Source organism: Chiloscyllium plagiosum, unplaced genomic scaffold (genome assembly GCF_037043375.1).
Source record: "Chiloscyllium plagiosum isolate Xiang-an unplaced genomic scaffold, Cpla_swu_hap1 HiC_scaffold_25, whole genome shotgun sequence".
NCBI classification, from domain to species: Eukaryota; Metazoa; Chordata; class Chondrichthyes; order Orectolobiformes; family Hemiscylliidae; genus Chiloscyllium; species Chiloscyllium plagiosum.
The window spans coordinates 26,095,981-26,120,064 of record NW_028270163.1 but is presented as its reverse complement, the minus strand read 5'-3'; the positions used below and the strand labels follow the sequence as shown (position 1 = coordinate 26,120,064).

Sequence of the window (24,084 nt, the reverse complement as noted above, 5' to 3'; positions counted from 1 at the left end):
TAATATATTTCTGATATAGCTCTTTTATTTCATAACAATATCTGCACTTCAAAAGGAAAAATCATTGAACATAAAGTGCTTTGGGACACCTTCAGGCAGTGATAAGTTGTTGTATAAATGCAAGTTCATTCACTCTTCGGGGCATCTGAGATATTGCCATTTCTTGAAGATTTATTTTTCATTCTCTGTAAATCTATATTTATGTGAGACCAATTGAAGCAAAATATTGGCCATGAATTCACTGAAAATTGATAGCATTTGAAGTCCTTTCAAGATTGCAAAATAGAAGTTTAAAGAGGAACTATGACATACATATTCATAGAAACTCCATGAGTAATACGTTTCTGTTAGTTTGCAAGCTAATCTCAAACTAGAAATGAAGATTAGTTTTGAAAGTCTTCCCAACTGGAGTGTTTGAGGGTTGATTTGATGCAGTGTGGAAAATATTCACCTATGAGAATGCCATAATCCACCATGATCTTGTCAGCTCTGGCAATTAACCTGCACCAGTCAGATGTCAACAGCAACCATTTTAGATCTGGGCCATCTGTTTGGAGCCAATTATACCATAAACCTTTTTCCTGCTATTTTACTACTCTGTGGGAGGTTTGCATGGGCAGGATGCCTGGGGAATCACCTCCTGCAGCATTTACACTGGCTCACTGCTGACATCATGCATCTGGGTGGCGAACGATTCTTTCCCTTCTAGATCAACGTTTCTGCCTCAACATTTAATTTTGTAACAGGTTTTGGTACATCACATACAACACTTTGAAAAGGCTACTTATTGTATATAGGAGCAGGATCCCATTAATGTTGCAAGTATTTTTCTCTCCTACATTTGGCAGTATACAGCTCCATTTGCAGAGTTCATCTGTACGAGGACTAGCCCTGGGAATCTACTTTGCTAGAAACCAGAGTATGGCCCTCATTGTGCAGATGTACTTTTTCTGAGAATTTACTTTCTATTTGCCCACCTTTCTTTTTGTTCTTTTATTCCTTGGACTTCCAGTCCTAATGTTTTAGCCCTCCAATCCCCATTCTCCTTCCAACCATTTATAATGAGATATTGGGAATGGTGAGACATCTCTGGTCAGTTGAAAGTCACCAGGAAGACAAGGTCCTGAAGTATATTGGACTTATAGAGTAACAAATGGTTTCAGAACAAAAAGAGGCCATTTGGCCAACCATGTTTGGGATGGCTCAGCCACAGGACCTTGGCTCGCCTCCCAGTTTGCCACTTGTAACCTTTTATTTTCTGGTGAGTATTCACAGTTTCCTTTTAGAAGCTTGACTCCATCTCAAAATCCACTCAACGCCCTAACCACTCTCGCTGTAAAATTTACGAGAAAATATTTGGTGTGTCTGTTGGCCAAGTGCAACAGCAGCTCAATTGTTTGATTTCAAGGGAATTATGTTCTGCTGGACAATGTGTGATCACAATTAGAGGTATCTCAACTATTGTTTATTTCAAGCCAAATCAGAAAGGTCTTACGCTGTAAGGCAAAGACCAATATTGGATATTCTCTTGATGAGTCAAATCCCTCAATGATCTTTTAACATGAATGAATATATTTTTAACACTTGTCATTAATGAGGTTCATTTCTTTTCTCAGCCTTCCAATGTCGGGGGTGAAACTTCTGCAGGAAGCCAGCAAAGCTCACAGCAAGTTGGAATTCACAGTTTTGTTCAAGAACTTTTTCAAGCACAATACAGGTATCTATGATGAGTATGATTCAAAGGTAGCACTAACTTGAACTTCAGCCCCACAGGAGAAGTGAAAAGAATCATTTTGAGGATTTCTATATTAAACTCCCACCACAAATAATAAGTTACTTGTCACTGGGAGTTTGGAAAGTGACATGGCATTTTTTCTGTCTGCTAAGCTACTGCATTGCTGTAATTGATTGGAGTCCAATACCCTTAATACTTAAAGGTCTGATATACTATGTGGAGCTACAGAACGCTGTATAATGGGGACAGCTCTAGCCAGTTACAGAGGTTTCCCAGGATCTTGTATCTGAGGAACAGTGTTTAGTTTGGTTTGAAGTTACTGCTCTTGCGGTTTAATTATGGAGTTGCTGTGGTGCACTCTCCATTCATGATGTTACTGGTGTGCCTAATTGGGGATGTTTCCAGACATGTCTTAGTGTGACTGTGATTTTATTCAATAGGTTGGGCTGGTGCTTTGAACATTGCTTCTCTTTTTAGTGCCAATTCAGCTTAGCAGCTACTTGCTGAGGGACAATGCATGTTCAGATTGTTTAGAGAAAGGGACCAGGAAACTGTGCTTTCTTGAATGTCAGCTAAATTGTTAATGCGAGTAGCAAAGAAAGTTCCTCAGTCAGCAGAACAAAATAAGGAGATGAAAATGTGCTCTTTGAGTTTATTCAGGATATGAACAAGATGCTTTACCATACAAAGTAATCAGGAATATACCAGTAAATGCAGAAATTTCCCAATCATCTCCCGTCCCTTGCAGCCCAGATCACAATGTACAGCTTACGATACCCATTTCATTCTTTTATTTCAGATCGTTGTGGGTTAACACGAATTTATAAATGTGACACAACTATTTTGAGATCAAGTTTTAAAAGTAAAGTAGTTTACCCCATCGTTGTTCCTGTTAATCTTGTTGCTAAATCAGAGGTAATTGGAAACCTGTAGATCAACATTATTTTTGGGAGCAGCTTTTAAAGGGAGGAAGAAGTGAGGCAACATTATTACTTAATAGATGTGCTGGCTTTGTCTTGGCTGACTGATGCTCCCTGTTAAGCATGCCTTCAGAAAGTTAGGATAATTAAATCCGCCAGCAAAATGGAAGGTTTTCTGTGAGAGGAAATGGTGGATTTATGTGACAGAAACATTAAACTTGCTTTATGCTTTAATACATTTATTGGAGCAAAATGGATGTAGAAAATGAGGCTTGGTATTATATTAATGATGGTGTCTGATTACACTCCTGTAATGTGCCGTGGGGTGTTTTAATATTACATATAAATGGAAGTTGTTGTTTAATCAATGCCTGAATGATTTCATACATTTGAGGAGTTTCCTGTGAGCTAAAATTTTCAAAAGCCCATTGTGAAAAATTCTCACTTCCCTGTCCCTCTCCTTGAGTTGTTTTATGTGAGAAGCTGAAACCCTGGCTGCACGAGAAAGATCTTTCCTTTCAATGTGTGTTTCCTTCGAGTTTTAATAACATGATCCTGGTTATTAGACTGCCTGAGGTTAAACTTCAAGGCATAGGAATCATTTCCTCAGCAAGTACTCCTTGTGTCGTGATGTGCAAAGAGAGAAAATGGACAATGAGTTGGAGAACCCAGAAGAGTCATTGCATTGTTCTATTTCCTGATATCGAGAGGGGGCTGTTCCAATAAAGGCTACCATTTGAAAGTAAAGGATGTACAATCCACCTGCAACATTTCTCCTCCAGTTGTTTTCTCTGCCTTCATTGTACTCAAGTGATCTGAGGGTCTTTGTGCCAGCAATTGCATAATCTACCTCATAAAACTGAGCTCATAGTGGACAAAGTATTACTTCAACACAATGACAAATTCAATAATTGAATGCTTTAGTTCCTTTGAAAATTTGTCTATGTTCTGAAAGCATGGTTCATTTCAAATTAGACTCCTGAATTTATTTAGAATGATATAAAACTAATCCTTTCAATATTAAAGAACTAAAGATTTTTACCTATATGTAATACTCTAATTGACCATTGGAATCATCCTAACAGCTAATAGGGTGCACAAATGATTCATTATCTTTATTTGAGAGGTAGGTGTGTAATTAAACTATGAAACTGGTGGCTTTACAAAAAATACCACAGCTCATGGTTGAATGTCATGTAGTTGTATTTATGGTTCAGTCACAAACTAAACTCACAAAAGAAAGTTTAGTCTGATCCCGATCATTCTAAGTACTCTTGGCGAATAGTGCCAATTACTACCAAGCAATCCCTCTGATATCGAGTCATAGAGTCATGGAGATGTACAGGACAGAAACAGACCCTTCAGTCCAACTCATCCACGCTGACCAGGTATTCAATCCTAATCGAGTCCCACTTGCCAGCACCTGGCTCATATCCCTCCAAACCCTTCCTATTCATATCTCCACATTAAACACTGATGCAAAATACTCGTTTAGTATCTCCCTCATCTCCTAGGGCTCCACACAATGGCCGCCTTGCTGATCTTTGAGAGGCCCTATACTCTCCCTAGTTACCCTTTTGTCCTTAATGTATTTGTAAAAACCCTTTGAATTCTCCTTAACCTGTTTGCCAAAGCTATCTCATGTCCCCTTTTTGCCCTCCTGATTTCCTTTTTACATATACTCCTACAGCCTTTATATTCTAAGGATTCACTCAATCTATCTTGTCTCTACCTGACATATGCTTCCATCTTTTTCTTAACCAAACCCTCATTTTCTCCAGTCATCCAGCATTCTCTATACCTACCAGCTTTCCTTTGACCTTAACAGGAATATACTGTCTCTGGACTCTTGTTATCTCATTTCTGAAGGCTTCCCATTTCCCAGCCGTTCCTTCACCTGTGAACATGTGCTCCTGATCAGCTTTTGAATGTTCTTGCCTAATACCGTCAAAATTAGCCATCCTCCAATTTAGAACTTCAACGTTTAGATCTGGTCTATCCTTTTCCATGACTACATTAAAACTAATAGAATTATGATTGCTGGCCCCAAAGTGCTCCCCCACTGACACCTCAGTCACCTGCCCTGCCTTATTTCCCAAGAGTAGATCAAGGTTTGTACCTTCCTAGTAGGTACATCCACATACCGAATCTGAAATTTTTCTTGTACACACTTAACAACTATGGCAGTCCCAGTCTATGTTTGGAAAGTTAAAATCTCCTACCATAACCACCCTATTATTCTTACAGATAACTGAGATCGCTCCACAAATTTGTTTCTCAATTTCCCACTGACTCTTAGGGGATCTATAATACAATCCCAATAAGGTAATCATCCCTTTATTTCTCAGTTCCACCCAAATAACTTCCCTGGATGTATTTCCGGGAATATCCTCCCTAAATACAGTTGTAATGCTATCCCTTATCAAAAATACCACTCTCCTCCTCTTTTGCCTCCTTTTCTATCCTTCCTGTAGCATTTGTATCCTGGAACATTAAGCTGCCAGTCCTGCCCATCCCTGAGCCTCGTTTCTGTAATTGCTATGATATCCCAGTCCCATGTTCCTAACCACGCCCTGAGTTCATCTACCTTCCCTGTTAGGCCTTTTGCATTGAAATAAATGCAGTTTAATTTATCCGTCCTACCTTGTTCTCTGTTTTGTCCCTGCCTGTCCTGACTGTCTGACCTGCTTCTTTTCCCAACTGTACCAGTCTCAGATTGATCTCTTTCCTCACTATCTCCCTGGGTCCCACTTCCCCACCTTAGTAGTTTAAATCCTCCAGAGCAGCTCGAGCAAATGTCCCTGCCAGTATATTAGTCCCCTTCCAATTCAGGTGCAATACATCCTTCTTGTATAGGTCATGTTTACCCCAGAAGAGATTCCAGTGATTTAAAAATGTGAATCCTTCTCCCATACACCAGCTCCTCAGACACGCAATCATCTGCTCTATCCTCCAATTCCTACTCTCACTAGCTCATAGCACCAGGAGTAATCAAGATATTATTAGTATCAAGGACCTCCTTTTTACATTCCTGCCTAACTTTCTATATTCACCATTCAGAATCTCATCCTTTTCCTTCCTATATCTGAAGCATTAACTATTCCAATTACTGTCCTATCCGTCTACTCTCATTCATCAGCAAACTGGTGGAAGGGGTCACGAGGGGTATAGATAGAATGAATATCAAAGTCTTTTTTTTACAGTGGGGAGTCCAAAACTAGAGGGCATAGGTTTAAGAAGAGAGGGGGAAGATTCTATAAAGACGTTAGAGTCTTTTTCACGCAGAGTGTTGTGCATGTATGAAATGAGCTGCCTGAGAAACTGGTCGAGACAGGTACAATTATAACATTTAAAAGGCATCTGGATGGGTATATGAATAGGAAGGGTTTAGAGGGATATGGGCCAAAGGTTGGTAAATGGGACAATATACAACGTTCACAATATTTGTGACTCCTCAGATACTGAAGCAGTTGATGCCTATGAGCAGTAAACGCCTTGCCAATATCCAGGCTTGGAATGATAACCAGAAATTAGCATTGCATCTCATAGATGCCACGCAATGACCATCTCCATCAAATGAGAACCTAACCATCCCCCCCACCCCCTTGATAATTAATGGTGACAGCTTAAAAGACCTGACTGAGCAGTTCATTTTTTGATTGGGCTGTAATCTGCTTCAAAGCAGCCGTTACACAAAGGGACATGAATAAACTCTTCCCTACATTTGACACGTTGATGACTGGTTTGCTTTGATGTGAAGAGAAATCAAGATAAACAAAAGAATATGTTTTGTGTCCAGTAGATGCAAGCATTCTGATTGAACTTTACAGGCACAAAAATGGTGCCTGGAATCTTCATTCTATCTACAACACTTTTCTTTCAGTCCTCCAGAGGGATTAATATACTCTGATTATATGTGGTCTTTAACTTTGTACACCCCAGTCCAACACCGACATCTCCAAATCCTGATTATATGTACAAGACTTTGGGATGTGATGAGCTAAATTTCACATTTTCAATTTAATTATTTCAATTTGCACAACTTAACGTTCCAGGTAATCAGCTAATTGTTAAATGTAATAAAGGAGATTTTTGTTTAAAAACTATGCAGCATTCAAAATTCATTATCCCAAAGATACTAGTTTTGAACAGATCACTCCACCAAGTTGTCTTACCACTATATCCCTTAATCCTTAATCTGCCAAAGTAAAAGTGTGTCAGCTACTTTTATCTTTAGTGGTTAGTCCCAGGAAATTTTTGCTACACTTTAGTAGTTTTGGGATGACATTCCAGCAAGCTGTTTGATGTTTAGGAAGCCTTCCTGCATTTTATAGCAGCTGGTGTGACGTTATTGACAAGCTATTCTGCACACACTGAAACAGCTCCAAGATTTTTGGAAGTAGCCTGAAAAGGACCATCAGGATCCCGAAAGAAAAAAATTAAAGAAAACATTTAGTTGTGTAGGGCAAATGAAGTAGATGAATTCAGAGATCTAATGATGAATAGACAGAGACCTGATAACCAGGGTGAACCACACAAACTCTTGCAGACCCCTATAGACCTTTCTTTCATTTCTTTCATGGGATGTTGGCATTGCTGGCAAGGGTAGCATTTGTTGCCTGTCCTTATTGGCCCTGGTGAAAGAGGTAGCAAGCTGCCTCTGGAACTGTGCAATCCATGGGGAATAGGAACACAAGGGTGCTGTTTGGAAAGTGATTGCAGGATTCTGACCCAGTAAAAGAACGGCAATGTATTTGTTTGTCCGGGTTGTGCATGGCTTGTAGGGGAACTTGTAGGTGGTGATAATCTCATACATTCGCTTTCTTTATCTTTCTCGATGGCTAAGGCTGCTGGGTTTGAAGGGCGCAGTCAAAAGAGCATTGGTGAGTTTTGCAATGCATCTTAACTACACTGCTACCACTATGCACCAAGAGTAGACGGCTGCTGATCAAACAGACTGCTTTCTCCTGGGTACTGTTGAGCATCTTGAGTGTTGCAATAGCTGCTTTCATTGAGGTAAACAGAGAAGACAAAACACTGTTGAGAACGGGGAGAGTCTATAAGCCAAACGAAGAAGCCACTGCTGCAAAACTGCATAAAGGCAACTAAAAAGGAAGGCATGTCTCCAAATCGTGACAATTGCACAACACCTTTATGACACTTTTTTTCTAAAGGCAGTGGATGAGTAACAAGCTACAGTCATTGTGGTGTTACTACTTAGTGATTTATTGTCCTCATCTGCTTTTTCTCACCTGTTTTGGTGTCCTTGACACTTTGTTACCCATGCTTCTCACTCTCCTGAGCTGGGAGGTTAAGGAAGGGTGGGTGGTTAGGACAAGGGAAGACAGAAATACTAAAACGCTGTGTGGACAATTAACCAATTGTTTGTGGTCTATGGAAACCATTCTCTTTGAAGATTGTTTAATTGATGTAATCAATGATAGAAATGAATTGCAAGTTGGGACTGGGAATGAGATAGCGAAGGAGTGTTGTTTCTTCTCGCAGGCAAACTTGCCAACATTAACCTGATGAAGTGCAAGCTTGTTTGTTTAAGATAACCTTCTTTTCGGTTTGATTCTTTCTGTAAGGTTAATTGAATATTAGATTAGATTAGATTTTTTAGATTACATTACAATGTGGAAACAGGCCCTTCGGCCCAACAAGTCCGCACCGACCCGCCGAAGCGCAACCCACCCATACCCCTACATTTGCCCCTTACCTAACACTACGGGCAATTTAGCAAGGCCAATTCACCTGACTGCACATCTTTGGATTGTGGGAGGAAACCGGAGCACCCGGAGGAAACCCAAGCAGACACGGGGAGAACGTGCAAACTCCACACAGTCAGTCACCTGAGGCGGGAATTGAACCCGGGTCTCTGGCGCCGCGAGGCAGCAGTGCTAACCACTATGCCACCGTGCCACCCATATTAAAGGTTATGACATTGTTTATGCACTCAGTTTATGTAAGCCCCCATGAGGATGACCGGTTTACTGTGCCTGGCTAATCTGAAAGTCTGTCATCCTCAAAAGTGCACCTATTATGGGATACTGCAACATCAATGGAAATAAGTCTTTGCAGTGGTTTCTTAATGAATCTGCTGGTTTACTTATGCTTACTACGAATCTCAACAGAATGAGAAATGAATTTAAAACTTAAAGTGAGTTAATTATCACCAAACCAAGTCAAACCCCTCCCCCTCATGTGGGGCCTTGGGACATTTTATTGCTACAAGGGTACTGTGAAATTGATAGGCCTGTCAATACACGATACAGTCATAGTGATGTACAGCAATGGAAACAGACTCTTTGGTCCAACCCGTCCAGGCCGAACAGATATCCCAACCCAATCTAGTCCCATTTGCCAGCACTTGGTCCATATCCCTCCAAACCCTTCCCATTCAAATACCCATCCACTTGCCTTTTAAATGTTGCAAATGTACCAGCCTCCACCACATCCTCTGGCAGCTCATTCCATACACGCGCCACCCTCTGCGTGAAAAAGTTGCCCCTTAGCTCCCTTTAATATCTTTCCCCTCTCACCCTAAATCTATGCCCTCTAGTTTTGGACTCTCCACCCCAGGGAAAAGACTTTGTTTATTTATCCTCTCCATGCCCCTCATGATTTTATAAACCTCTATAATGTCATCCCTTAGCCTTCGACACTCCAAGGAAAACAGCCCTAAGCCTATTCAGCCTCTCCCTATAGCTCAAATCCTCCAACCCTGGCAACATCCTTGTAAATCTTTTCTGAACCTTTGCAAGTTTCACAACAGACCAGAATTGCACACAATATTCCAACAGTGGCCTAACCAATGTCCTGTGCAGCCTCAACATGACCTTCCAACTCCTATACTCAGTGCTCTGACCAATAAAGGAAAGCATACCAAATGCCTTCTTCACTATCCTATCTATCTGCAACTCCACTTTCAAGGAGCTATGAACCTTTGCTCCAAGGTCTTTGTTCAGCAACACTCCCTAGGACCTTACCATTAAGTGTATAAGTCCTGCTAAGATTTGCTTTCCCAAAATGCAGCACCACACATTTATCTGAATTAAACTCCATCTGCCACTCCTCAGCCCATTGGCCCATCTGATCAAGATCCTGTTGAACTCTGAAGTAACCTTCTTCGCTGTCCACGACATGTCTAATTTTGGTATCATCAGCAAACTTACTAACTGTACCTCCTATGTTCATTCCCAAATCATTTCTACAAATGATGAAAAAGAGTGGACCCAGCACCGATCATTGTGGCACTCCACTGATCACAGGGCTCCAATGGCATTTATTGCAGATATAATCCTCAGTAACCCGTAAACTCTCTTGATACTCCCACATCCGACAAGAAGAGCATATCACTCTACTAAAGGCCATTTTGCTCCTTCCAATCTACAGACCCAGAATATAACACCGTCTTATTGATCTACAAAACACTGCTCCATGCTAGCTTAATACTTATGTTTATATCTTTAAAATTTAATCAAGAGACCGATGTCAATAAAAACATATAATCAAGGAAGAGCCCACTCTACTTACTAATGTAAATTTATAGCAAGGCTATATTTAAAACTATTGACTTACCGGATTCTGTGCTGTGACCTTTCCCAAACAGGTTCCTCCAAGATCAGTTGTGAATTTTGCTGTTTGTGAATTATTCATAGACGCACTCTGATGTCCAGCGATACCTGAATCCAAACAGCAAAGACAGTAACTGCGCAGATTCATAGCTATGTCAGTTAGTAGTGTGGGTTTCTTTCTCTCTCTCTCCCTTACAGACCATGTGCTCGCTGCCTTTATCTGTCTTTCTCCCTTGTAAAAGTGCTATTTTTTCAATTTTTTTTCTCCAAAGTTCCAAAATGATGCAACAGCATATAAAACAGTAATTTCTGCTCCTGGAATTCAAGAAATCACCTCCAACACCTAAACTATCTCAAAAAAGGAGCAGCTATTACAGCTACAAATGTTTCCCATACTCCATCTTGGATTAACCAGAATCCTGTCTATTTTTAAGTTCCCTCTATCCAGTTTAATAGACACATGTAAATGTTTTTAATTGGCTTGTATAGTCTCTTTTTTTAAATAAGTTTTGTCTTTTCCTCTCCTCTAGTGGGAACTGCTTGCTCATTCTTCTTTTGGCCCCATGAAAATAAAATAGAATCATTGCAGCTGTTTTCTACATGCTCACAATGATCCTTTGTAAGGGCTCCTAGTGGTGCTCCTAACCCTTTACAAATTGATGGTGTGTGTAGAGCATACTGTGTCTACATGTAGTTCAAAATCACAGTCTGACTCTTATCCACATCCTCACATCATGATTTGCATATTGCTAATCCATGCTCCGGCCATTCATATCTGGGCTTCTTTCCAAGGTGACAAACCTTGCATGGCCAATGGAAACTGGCTGCTAGATGATAGTGAAACCATATTCCAGTCACTGCCATTAACCAGTCACTGCCATTTACCAGTCACCCAGTTGTTCTGTTCCTGATGGCTATTAAACAACCCTGCTGTGAAGTGTCTATGTATGTTTTCTGTATTATTTTTATGTTTGTATGTTTACATGTACAGACACAGAAGGAAATACATGCATACACAAATGTACATGCACAAGATGTACACACAGAAAAGCATGCCCAGACACATTGCACATGCATACTCAAGGATACACGCGTGTTATTCGTTATGAAAATTAGTTTCTGGGTGAAAAATTCTTCAGCTTGCCCTAGATGAATTATTAGTAACTATATCATACATTATAATCCTTTGTTCTGGTCTCACTTGCAAGTGAAACATAGATTCTGCATTGAACTTTTTCATAATCTTCAAAACCTTCATCAGATCACTCCTCAGCTTTCACTTCCCTTGAGGATAAATGTCAAGCTTGTTCAATCTTTCCTGCTTGATATTATCTGCATGGTCAGAATTGGGTTCAGTTATGATCCTGTCCTCAATGATTAGCTATCCTCTTTACATTCATTGTCTAATTCACGCATGAATTATCACCATGTCAGGAAATGTGGGAGACCAGTTGTCTGAGGGACCATAAGTCAAGGTGAATCTGTTGGTTACTTATAACTTTACGGTTTGGGCTAGGATGTTTGTGTAAAGAAGCAGACTTGACACTTTTTTTAGATTAGGTTGCCTATAGTTTGGAAACAGATTCTTCAGCCTAACTAGTCCACACCGACCCTCCAAAGAGTAACCCACCCAGACCCATTTTCCCCTCTGACTAATGCACATAACACTATGGGCAATTTGGCATGGCCAATTCACCTAACCTACTGAACTTTGGATTGTGGGAGGAAACCCATGCAGACACGGGGAGAATGTGCAAACTCCACACAGACAGTCGCCTAAGGACTGGAATCGAACCTGGGTCCCTGGTGCTGTGAGGCAACATTGCTAACCGCTGAGCCACTGTGCCACCCTACTGGAGGTTTGGAAATGGAAACTGAGTTTTGATCGTGCTTCGTTTTGTCCACTTGGACCCTATAAAATGATGTTCTAATGACTTCATTGGAGGGTAATGGGAAAGCAATGCCAAACCTGATGGTATGGAACTAAATTAATGCTGGATATGTCATTATTAACCTAAATGCTTCAGTGGTCCTGTCATTTCAGGAATGTGGGTTAATTTAAATCATCTGAAATGATGGGCTCTGTAAATCCTCAAAGAATTTGGATTCCTTTGGTATTAGCTGCAGCACTTGTTAATATTAATGAATGTCAAAGAATAGAAAAATTCTGTGCTCATAACAGCATTTGTATTTTTAAAAAGAAGTCTTGGCTTCTGATTAATATCTCCTAAGATCCCCTGTCTTTGATTTTTGGAGGGCAAACTGGTTGCTGCAGCCAAAGTAGAGCAGACAGCTTTGAAACCAAGAAATCAGATGTGGCTGTCGTCATCAGTTCTCTGCCCATCCTGCCCACTCTTCATCTTCTGGTTGACTGTTTATATTTGGCCTGGGTTGCTGTTCCAGATCAGATACTATTTCCCAAAGTATGGATTGGTCAGTTGCCAATCTTACCTCATTGTCAGAAAGTGATGGGTTCAAGCCTCACATTTGAGCTGAAGCATAAAATCTAGGTACCATTGGTCTCTTGGGTGGATATAAAACATACCAATACACTTTGCCAAAGGAGAGCAGGGGAGTTATCTCTGGTCTCCTGGCCAATATTTAATCCCCCTTGTAATTAACATCACAAAAACATCTTTTAAAAATTATGACATTGTGGGAGCTGCTTGTGCATAAATTGCTCACCAACAGTGATCAAGCTTCAAAATTACTTAATTAGCACCGGTCATTTTGATACGTTTGGTGGGCATGAAAACCTTTACATTAATACGAGTCTTTCTTTTATACCTGAGAGTATATATTCAGTTAGCTCATATTAAGTTGTTGATGAGGGTCAGCTTATTCTCTGTTGATAATACTCAGTTTTGAAGGAAATGAACTGCATTTTTATGAGTTAGTTATGTCTCTTTTAACTCAAGGCAATGCAGTTTGAAGAGGGGTACCTAACCAATTATCCTTCTCAGCATGCTTCCAATTACTTCCTTTCCACAGCTCACTGGTGTATGCATGGTAAGAGAATTGGGGATGGATAGTTATGGAGTCACGTTATCTGGCATTATCCTGAGTGCCCAGTTTTTGCTGGTCCAAGGTAAAGGTGTAAGGAGCAAAGTCATATCCTGCACTCTGACCTTCTGGTTCAGAGGTGGGCTATTTGCCTCTAATTTTTCCTACCACTTTGCAGACTTCTAAGATCCATATGCAGCAGAAATATTGCCATGTTAGTGGCTAAGGGTGGTGTTCTTCATTCTTGCTCCTCCATGCCTTAGGTAACTTTTAAAAACTGCACGCACAGTAGTTTTTTTCTCCTAGTAGTGCATATCACCTTGATATTGGTGCACATACAATAATCAAACGAACTGTGAATGTGAACTGTACTGCTCGCAAACAAAGCCTTTCACTGTACTTAGGTGCACATGACAATAAATCAGTCAATCATAATGCAAAAGTGACCCAAGTGACCTGTTTGTAATGAAACAAAAGCTCAACTCAAAATCTATTGAAAAGAGGTAAAAGTTTAGACACAAAGAGCGATGTTTGGTAATGATGATCAGACACTGGTACTGCAAAGACAGGCAGAAGATGAGAACTGTTTTGGGATTATCACCAAGTACTGCATAGTGCTGGTGAGTACAGAATCCCTGTTCAAAGAAACAAGGTTTGTGGAATGTTAAAGACCAAAGTGCCACCAGAGGATACTTTGCTGCTGGAAGTCTATCTGAGTGTACTCAGAAGAATGAATGAAGGGTACTTTGATTGAAAAGATACTGGCAGATTCACCCAGTGGGGTATGATGAACAGGAATGTTTTAGAGCCTGGAAGAATATGTCACATTGTGTATTGTACAAGCATATCATTGGAATTTTGGTTGTGTGAAGTTAATGGGAAATAATTTTTCTATAGTCTAATATTAATTACTGTCTATATGATGTTTAATTAATGTCGATTTTAGTAAAAATCTAATAGCATGAAATCTTGTCATGCAGTCCTTTGAGTCAGCAAATGAAAAATTCACAGATTTTTAAAAAGTTTGGTCTTAACAGGGGTCAAGAGAGACAAGAGAATTTGCAATGTTTAGATTATTTGTGGTTTGTATCTTTGATTTTTGATAGGGAAAAGCATCATTGGGACTGTTAAAAATCTGAAATGGAAATTCTAAGGATCAGTACTCTTGTGTCATTTGAAAGAGGAAGAAATTAATGAAGAAAGCATGTCTACTTGCGTGTTTCCAGATATAGTCAAACCTACATGAAAACCTCAGCAGTGATGGCCTTTTCTAGCCTTCGCTTCATGGGAACCCAGTGACAGAGTTGTCCTGTTTCTTCAGTCTGACATTGAGGCAACCTGCATTCATGATTGATGGAAGCAGGATCACTTTGATTCCAAACCTAATGCCGCTCATTTCATGCTAGAAAACACGCAACAACATAAAGTTTTGCAGAACCCAGTAGTTTATTGATAGCAACCGTAAGATAGATCATGCAACTACTCAGTTTCTATAGCCTTCAGGCCACAAAAGGTTTCTACTCCAATCCTGAATGGTAACACGTGGATGATGTTAATCAATGTTCCCTTCCCAGTCACCTTGCTGCCAAGGACCTAATGGAACACTTTTAAAAATCAGTCTCAATACAGCCACACTGAAACACAAAGATGGAGAGTAATGTGTCGAATGTGAGATTATTCACTCTGTAACTAAGAATGGAGATGCAGAAAAATTTTAAAAGGCATGAGTCTTCAAAATCTTAATGTTCATCGAGACATCATGGCTTCTTCCAAGGAACACAAAATATTAGCATACTTGCAGTTTCAACTATCAATTAGAGAGGCAAAAGTGGCATTTTGAATTTTATTGCAAGTGATTTGCAGTGCAAGAATTAGAGAGTCTTGCTACCATATGGTCAGACCATACCTGGAGTACTTTGTGTGGTTTTGGGTTCCAAATGGAAAGGAAGCATCTACTTGCTTTGGGCATGGTAGGGAGAAGGTTCACTAGATTGATTCTTGGGCTAAGATCATTGTCCATGATCCGACACCAAGTACACTGTGTGTCCATATTCCCTTGAGTTTGGAAGAATACAAAGTGATCCTATTGAAGCAGACAAGATTCCAAGGGAGCTCGAGGTTGATTCCCCTGACTGGAGAACTTGGAACATTGGGGTGTGGTGGAAGCAATTTCAAGATGATAAGCACATTATTTTGTTCAATGATTTGGGAAAAAAAATGTTGAGTTCCTGGAATGGTGGGGAAGGAAAGTTTAATGTACAAAATCAGATGACAATTTAACAAAGTTAGTTAATAGATGATGTGGAGGAGCCGGTGTTGGACTGGGGCGGGCAAAGTTTAAAAATCACACAACACCAGGTCATCAACCAACAGGTTTATTTGGAAGTACTACCTCTAGAAGCTACCTGATGAAGGAGCAGCGCTCCGAATGCTAGTGCTTCCAAATAAACCAATTGGACTATAACCCGGTGTTGTGTGATTTTTAAGTTAATATATGAAGTAAGTTGCAACAAGAGGTGGAATTATTTTGAAAATTTGCTGTCACCTTCCAAGATTCTTTAGTCACTTATTTTTGGAAAGGGCTTGGGCAATTTTTTACAAAATTTTTACCTAAAAGGGTTTTCGTGCTAAGTGTAAACTGATAAATAATTTTATGATGCAAGACAGGCAATTCTATTTAGAGACCAAATAATAGCAGTCCTTTAGTCATGTTCAATTATTCAGGAAGTTACTTTGCACTAAGTGTTAAAAAACTTCTTGTGAATCTTTTGTGGTGGCACTGAATATTTTGTAAATAAATACACAGGCACAAATGTTGATCAAACCCAAAAGTGACCACAAAGAGAATGATATTCCATGCAGTAGGACAAGATACAGAGAGAGATATTATTTCAATTTGAGTTCACAGACTAATAGTCATTTTTGTTCTTGTGATGGTAAGTGGGCAGATGCTTTTAAGCAGGTCTCATCATATCAGTCCTGTGTTATCAATACTGTAAAATTCAGAGGTTTACAAATTGGAGTCGTATTTAGTGTTAGTTTGGTCCACTTTTGGAAAGTCTGCTTGTGTGAACAATATCTTATCCAGTATTTCAGGAAAATTCATTGTTACACTCTCAGCTCTCAATACCACTCTAATACATACATAACATGGCAGTCTACTTAGAATCATAGCAATCTGGGTGACACGGTGGCACAGTGGTTAGCACTGCTGCCTCACAATGCCAGAGACCTGGGTTCAATTCCTGCCTCAGGCAACTGTCTGTTTACACATTCTCCCCATGTCTGCATGGGTTTGCTCCGGTTTCCTCCCACAGTCCAAAGATGTGCGGGTTAGGCGAATTGGCCATGCTAAATTGCCTGTAGTGTTAGGTGAAGGGATAAATGTAGGGGAATGGGTCTGGGTAGGTTGCTCTTCGGAGGGTCGATGTGAACTAGGTGGGCCGAAGGGCCTGTTCCCTCACTGTAAATAATCTAATCTACTTTAAAAGATGTACAATATGGAAACAGACCCTTTGGCCCAACTCATCCATGCTGACCAGATATCCTAAATTAATATAGTCCCAATTCCTACCATTTGGCCCACATCACTCTAAACCCTTTATATTAATATATATCCAGATGCCTTTTAAAAGTTGTAATTGTACCATCCTCCACCAATTCCTCTGGCAGTTCATTCCACACACGCACCACTCTCTGTGTGAAAACGTTGCCCCTGAAGTCCCTTTTAAATCTTTCCCCTCTCACCTTAAACCCATGCTGCCTAGATTTGGACTCCCCTCACTTCTGAGAGAAACAGAAAAATAAACTGTTTGAGGAACACTAATAAAAGTATGACTGATTAGATTCCTAATATTTGTTATAATCTTTTTCAGATGCTTGTTTCAGCAGCTGAGACTCCCCCTGGACTGGGTGCTGAGTTGTTTATAGATGGGGTGCATACCATTGACAGAAATTTGCCCAAATTGTACGGTTTGCTGATTTGGAATTTCAAACTGGACTGATACATTCTCCTGACATGTTCCCAACAAATGCTTTTAAAATAAATTGCCTTGGGATTTGGGTGCATGAGGTTGGGCATAGGCCTTTTTGATCTTAGCTCACTTAATATGAGAAGAGTTGTACTTGATGACTCTTATCTCCTAACTTCCTAAAATTACATTTTCGATAATTGAAGATTTGATATAAACTACCTATCAGGAGCAAAATGAGTGATGTATTCATTAAGTTGTTGACCAGAACATTGCGAAGTTCAGTAAAATGCTAGAAATGTGATCTTAACACATTTATCATGTCAGCCTGATTGCAATTTACTGGGATGAGCTCATTTGCTTTTCATGTCTAAGCTGATTAGGAAGGAAGGGTGGGTGATTGGTTCAGTAGGATTCCTTTTGAAAGAAAAATGTCAGATTATTACCTGACCCTCATTGTAGTCATCAAATTGCATGTTTTGAAGCCATGTATTTATGTAATGTTATTATCAGACCATCAGCTACAAAGAAAAATCGCCACTCCCTCCTTTTTAAAGAACATCCTTATGCTGGTGATTGAGGATGCTCTTACTGTGGACTGGAAAGGTGCAGTGTGTCAAGAGGTTATGAAGTTCAGTTGGGCGCAAACCAGAAAAAATCTCGAGCTCAGAAGATGTGCTCTTTAAAGCTCAGCTGTTCTGTCTATGTGAAGCTATCAATCAGACAAGCACCTTTTGAAGGAAATAGTTAGAGAACACCCAGTTGGTAATGGAGACAAACTTGTTTTATACATCTCAAAAGTGTAAAACCAACACCAGAATATTTGCTGTCCTTGCAATGTTTATGTTGAAAATAATTTTGGAAGTATTCAGATTAAATAAAATATACTTGCCTAACATCAGTTCCCTGCATTTCTGTGTATTTTTGCATGAACTCAATGGGCCTACATCCAAAGCAATTCATACTTTTGGAACTCATAGAGATGTATAAAAGGAGATTGATGGCAAAGTGACTTCTCTTATTTTAATGCCTGGCTTTATTTAGTCTCTGAATCATTTTGTCAGACTTATTCAGAAACTAGCTTGTGGACATTGCATCACCCTACAGTATGATGCCATGATGCAATTTTGTACAGGAGGTATGGTACTGTACTTTGTTTCAGTAACCTTATTTCTTCATGCTGATCTGCTCAGTGCATCAATCAGATCAACAGGAAAGATCATAACTTGTATACATTATGGCTGGATACTGTCAACTTGATTGGAGCTGGGGAATCTAAATAATTTATGTAATTGGATTTGGGGGCATGGGTACCTGGCATAGTTCGAGTTGGAGCAATTGTAGTGTGGCGGTGGGACGTGAGGTGTTTGAGTATTTGGTGTATTTGGAGTGGTAGCTGAGTACCCAATGTGATTGGAGTTGAGGTGCTAGGTTTTTGTCACTATGGTCCGTGTTGTGAATATGCCTGGTTACAACTCTTTCCCATTTAAAATTAACATGGCTTGCATTAACATGACATTGTTAGGATAGTAAAACATTTCAAAGTGCGTCAGAAATGTGTTATTAAAAAAATTCAACACTGAACCACAAAGAAATTCTAGGCAGGTCAAAGAGAGAGAGCTTTCTTTCCTCCTTTGGGGGAACGATTGCTGGTTAGGAATTAGACAGAATATTTTTCTTTCATTGGGTGTTATTCAGCATTATTAATGAAAAACTTCGGTGCAGCAGCAAATCCAAAGTATAAATATATATTGTTCTTTCCCATTAGGAATGCGCATGGGTTGGAGTAATAGGGGTACAACACAGCAGCTCTGTTACTGTGCTAGAGTGCTTTTGAGCACTGGCTTTGTGAATTTATCTATGCTTTACCAGTTATGTGTGAAGTGAAAATTAGTTTAATTATTTGAGCAGGATCACTTAGGAGACACAAAGCAGGATCATTCACATACACCTGATACATGCTCAGTATTGGAAATAAAGCAGTGCTCTTCTGTGTTTACAGATTATTATTCAGTTTAGAGAGGATAGCATAAATCATGCATTGTACTGTGCAGAGGTGAAAATCTCAGGAAATGTCATTGCCAAACTGAATGCACTTTGTTCATGAAGGTCATAGATGCACTGGAACCTTCCATGATTGATTCTTGCTTCTCTTGAGAAGTTGCAAGTCAAGGAAGATAGATGAGGATGGGTTCATGAAGTGGACAGTCCCAAAGGGAATCCAGATATGAAGGCATCACAGCAACAAGCTGAGAGTATTACAGTCCCCTTGTTCTCCAACCCAGTTCACTGTTCAGTGCATAAGTAAATACACCATTTCTTGTTAAAAGCTTAATTTAGCAAATGAAATTTGTTCCATTGATTAATTTTATTTGAAAGGAAAAATGTGGCTTGATCAAAGATTTGGTGAAGTTATGGCCAAAAGGAATGTAAGGTTTCAATTTTGGCTCATGGGTAGCAACCTTCTCTGAGTTATATGATTGTGGATTGAAAGCTAACTCCAGAAATTTGACCATATAATCCCAGCTGACATATTAGTGCTATTTTGAAACTCCTACTGCCAACTCATGTAGGTGCAGAAAAGGCCAAAGAGCATATGAGTTCTCCTGATTTTTTGTCAACATCATTGAAAGTAGAACCTAAGTTGCCGGAGAAACTCTGCAGGTCTGGCAGCATCTATGCAGAGAATGCAGAGTTAACTTTTTGAATACTATGACTCTTCAGAACAAATAGCAGTTGGGAAAAGGTGGTATTTATGCTGATGATAGGATGGGGGCTCAAGGTGGGAAGTGGACTTGGAGCCCAGAAAAAGAGTGAGAAAGAAAGGCAGATAAAGGGATGGTTGATAGTAAACAATGGGAAGAAAAAGTGCTGATAATGGGGAGAGTGAAAAGGGTTAGCTGTTCTGAAAGTATCCATGACATAAAAGGGCTTGGGTGTGTGGGAAGATAAAGGACACGGAAGGAAGTGTTTGGGACCTAAAGTATTGAACTTGATGTTGAGTCCTAAATGCTGTAAGGTTCCCAAGCAGAAGATGAGATACTGTTCTTCAAACTCACACTGAGCCTCACCGTACTGCAGCAATCCTGAGACAGAACTGTTGGCCAGGAAACACGGTGGTGAGTTGAAGTGGCAGGCAACTGGAAGCTCAAGGTCATTTTTTTATGGACAGAACATGGGAGTTCGACTGGTCCATGGGTGCTGAGTTTCTGTAAGAAATCTGCAGTGTCTCAACAAAAGCTGCAGGTCCCCTGTACAATGTGTTAGAAGATGCATTCTATTTAGCCAGAGAGATTCCCACATCGGGTCCCATCGCCTGATACGATGGGAAATCCAGGTGTATTGGCCTTGTGTATCTTCAGTAGGCAGTAGAAGTCCCCTATGCGAGAAGTACGTGGGATGAGAGTGTACAAGGTACTTCGAAGGCCTGGATCAAAAGTCTCCATCAATGTGTTTAGTTCACGGGTGTGTTCTTTGGTTGGATCAGTTGATAGCTGCTTGTTGTGTTCCTGATTGTTCAGTTGTCGGTACACTTCCTTACAGTAATCCGTTCTATTCTGAATGATGATGGCTCCTCCTTTGTCTGCTGGTTAAATGACAATGTTGCGATTGGTTTTGAGAGCATGGATGGCGTTGCGTTATGATCGAGTGACGTTTTGCTCTACCTTGTGAGTACAGCTGATGAATCTGGGATTTACACATTTCCTGATAAACCCTATGCATACACAGGATCTGTTCAGATGAGGAGGAACCTAACGAACACCTGAAAGTGCGAAAGGACCCCTTGTAAGAACAGGATATGATGCCCACCTCATCGATCGCCAGTTCCGACGTGCCACAGCGCGAAACTGTAAAGACCTCCTCAGGGACAGACATAGGAATACAATCGAAAGGTTACCCTTTATTGTCCAGTACTTCTCGGGAGCTGAGAAATAACGCCATTTTCTTTGCAGCCTGCAACACATTATCAGTGAGGATGAGCACGTCGCCAACATCTTCCCTACGCCTCCACTTCTTGCCTTTAAACAACTGCCAAACCTTAAACAGACCATTGTTCACAGCAAACTGCCCAGCCTTCAGGAGAACACCATAAAGCCCTGATGGGGCAACTACTCCAAGACGTGTCAGAATGTTGACATGGATACTACCATGACACGTGGGGACACCACTCACTACATATGTGATAGGTACTCATGTGACTCAGCCAAAATTGTCTATCTCATATGCTGCCAGTAAGGATGGCATGGTATATTGATGAGACAAGCCGACACTATGACAATGGATGAATGGACACCGCACAAAAATCGCCAAACAGGGATGTTCCTTCCCAGTCGGGGAACACTTCAACGGTCAGGGACATTTGGCCTTGGATCTTTAGGTGACCATCCTCCAAGGCGGACTTCAGGGAATGCAACAACACAAAGTCGCTGAGCATAGGCTAATAATGAGTTCAATACCCATGAGGATGGCCTCAAGCAGGATCTTGGGCTCACATACCATTACACTCACACACTCACGGAGACCCCCTCTCATTCACTATCTCTCTCTCTCTCAGACACACACACCCACTCACCCATCATCAGTTCCACCCCCCCCCCCGCACACACACACACATATATAAAAGTCTATGGAGTGAATTTGCATTTGCAGATTTGTATTTACAGACACATTCTATTTTCTCAAAAAACACAGTCTGTACGCAGTCAGTCCAAGTGACATTTTATAAATTCCTACTTTGGAAATAATACCAGTCTGACTCAAGGTTGGAATACAGACAGACTCTAACCTCCAACCTTTAATCCATTGTCTGAGCTGAAATGTCACCTGTTTTTATAAAACCTTAAGTTATCTCAGGAATGTGACTTGAAAGAAGTTCTGTTATTTACATATTAATGAATCAAAACATGCAACCCTGTTCAAAGTGATTAAAGAATTAACAGCAATCTAGGTTTGTTCAATACATCACATCATTTGTATGACACTTTGATATTTTACTATAAATTCTGTATCCTGTAATCCTGTCCCGCTAGCTACCTGACAACAGAGCTGCGCTCTGAAAACTTGTACTTCCAAATAAGCCTTTTAGACTAACCTGGTGTTGTGTGAGTTTTAACTTTGTCCACCCCAGTCCAACACTGTCACCTCCACCTCAAGGTAGAACAGACCACATGGTGAGTAAACTAGATTTATTTGCCTAATTATTGCAGTTTGTGAAATCCAGCTGTCAAACCAATGTTCCCTCAATTTTTTTTTTCAGTGCATAGACCTCCATGGTACATGGACAGCAGCGACTTCCAAAACCAGAAGTCAATGCATTGGCATGCCATTTGGCATGCAAAGAAACTTGTAAAGGCTGTGCAGTCTCGCGATTTAGAGGAAGCTTAGGTTTGCTTTCAGTCCACTTTATTGCTGTGCATGGCTTTGTGATGTGTTAAGATCATTAAAGGTGCTGTTTAAACAGTTTTCTTGCTGTTTTTAACAAATTACTGTCTAAACTCAAGATATCCCATCCCCCAGCAAGAACTGTTCTTTGTATTGATGCAAAGCGCATACATTGCGCAAGTTGTTTCCCTGGTGGATATTTCAGGTGCAGTATTTATATCTGAAGTAACTGGTGTTGATTTATTTGGACTGAGGTAATTGTGTAGATGGGTAATTATAAAAGCAGAACTGTAGGAGTCAAGTTTACTTTAAATAAACACTGTGTACTCTTTTTGCTGGGCGTAACAATGATCGCATTGTTTGGCTGACTTGAGAACAAATGTGCATGTGCAGTTGCTCTAGGAACCAATACAGCTTTTAATGACCTCCACATTATAACTTTTAATATCACAGTTTAAGGTATGCTCAAAAGAGAATTCAACTTCATTCAAATTAAAACTCCTAAATCTAAATATACTTAATTTGATAAAATATTTTTCAAATGGCATATAAAAGTGCACTTAGTTGCTCCTCTAGGAGATCTTCACATTTCTTATGCACAATTAATTATCGACTTGGAATCTTGCTCATGTTTTAGTGACTGAATTCTGTTATTATGTGATTTAAGCATTTTATTTTTATAAGGTTTTGCAGCTTTGGAATCACATTTTAAGTCTGCTACTTCTGTTAAAGATTGTGAATCAGGTACATTGTTAACAATTTTAAATTCAGTTATTTTACATTTGGTTACATGTAGTTTTCAGTTTTATTTGCTCCCTGAACTCATGCTTTGTAGCTTACTCCGTATTCAAAATTAGAATTAGGTAGCCTGTTAATTCAACAGCACTTCCAGGGAGGGGTTGAAAAGGCAACAAATTAGTCATCCTTCATTCCCTTCCTCTTTCTACTTTTGGATATTGACAGGCTGAGATTAGAATCTCAGTGTGAAAGTAAATATTCACCTTGCTATTCAGTTCTGCAACATATTGGGACAAGGCACTGCTTCAACAGAAACCTATGTTCAGGGAAATGGTTCTGTGTAATTAGTTCAACACACAGTGCAGAAACTCTGGTAAAACTAATCGTTCTGTGCAAAGTTAAAACAGTGCCACTGAAAATAATTGATGGGAGCTGAGTCATTTCCTGAACATATTGCTGCTGTTTGTTGAGCTTCTAAAGTGCACACTTTGGGATTCAGTCAAACCAGTGGAATTGTAAAACAAGTAATTCAGGTTTGTCTTGTGAGAATGAAAAGCTACAGTGGGCAGGAGGCAAGAACTGTGCAAACAAAACCGGAAGGTTTTCTATAATACAATGGGAGTAATAATTTGCGTTTCCACTGTGCCATTTCTGTTAAATAAAATCTTTCCAAGCTCATCACAGAAACAAAGCAGAAAAATAAATGTGGAACTAAGGGGTAATCAAAGAGGTCAGTCTTGAGGATTTTCAAGAAGGAG

The 24,084-nt window shown here is 40.0% G+C and overlaps 1 protein-coding gene across 1 annotated transcript in view; it reads left to right on the top strand.

Annotated features, from left to right (window-relative positions):
- Nucleotides 1–24,084, top strand: part of usp43a (ubiquitin specific peptidase 43a) — a 471,198-nt gene that overhangs the window by 133,325 nt on the left and 313,789 nt on the right. The window contains exon 3 of the mRNA XM_043714590.2: nucleotides 1,617–1,717. Within this exon, the coding sequence (XP_043570525.2) occupies nucleotides 1,617–1,717 (101 nt within the window). The remainder of the gene's footprint in view (nucleotides 1–1,616; nucleotides 1,718–24,084) is intronic.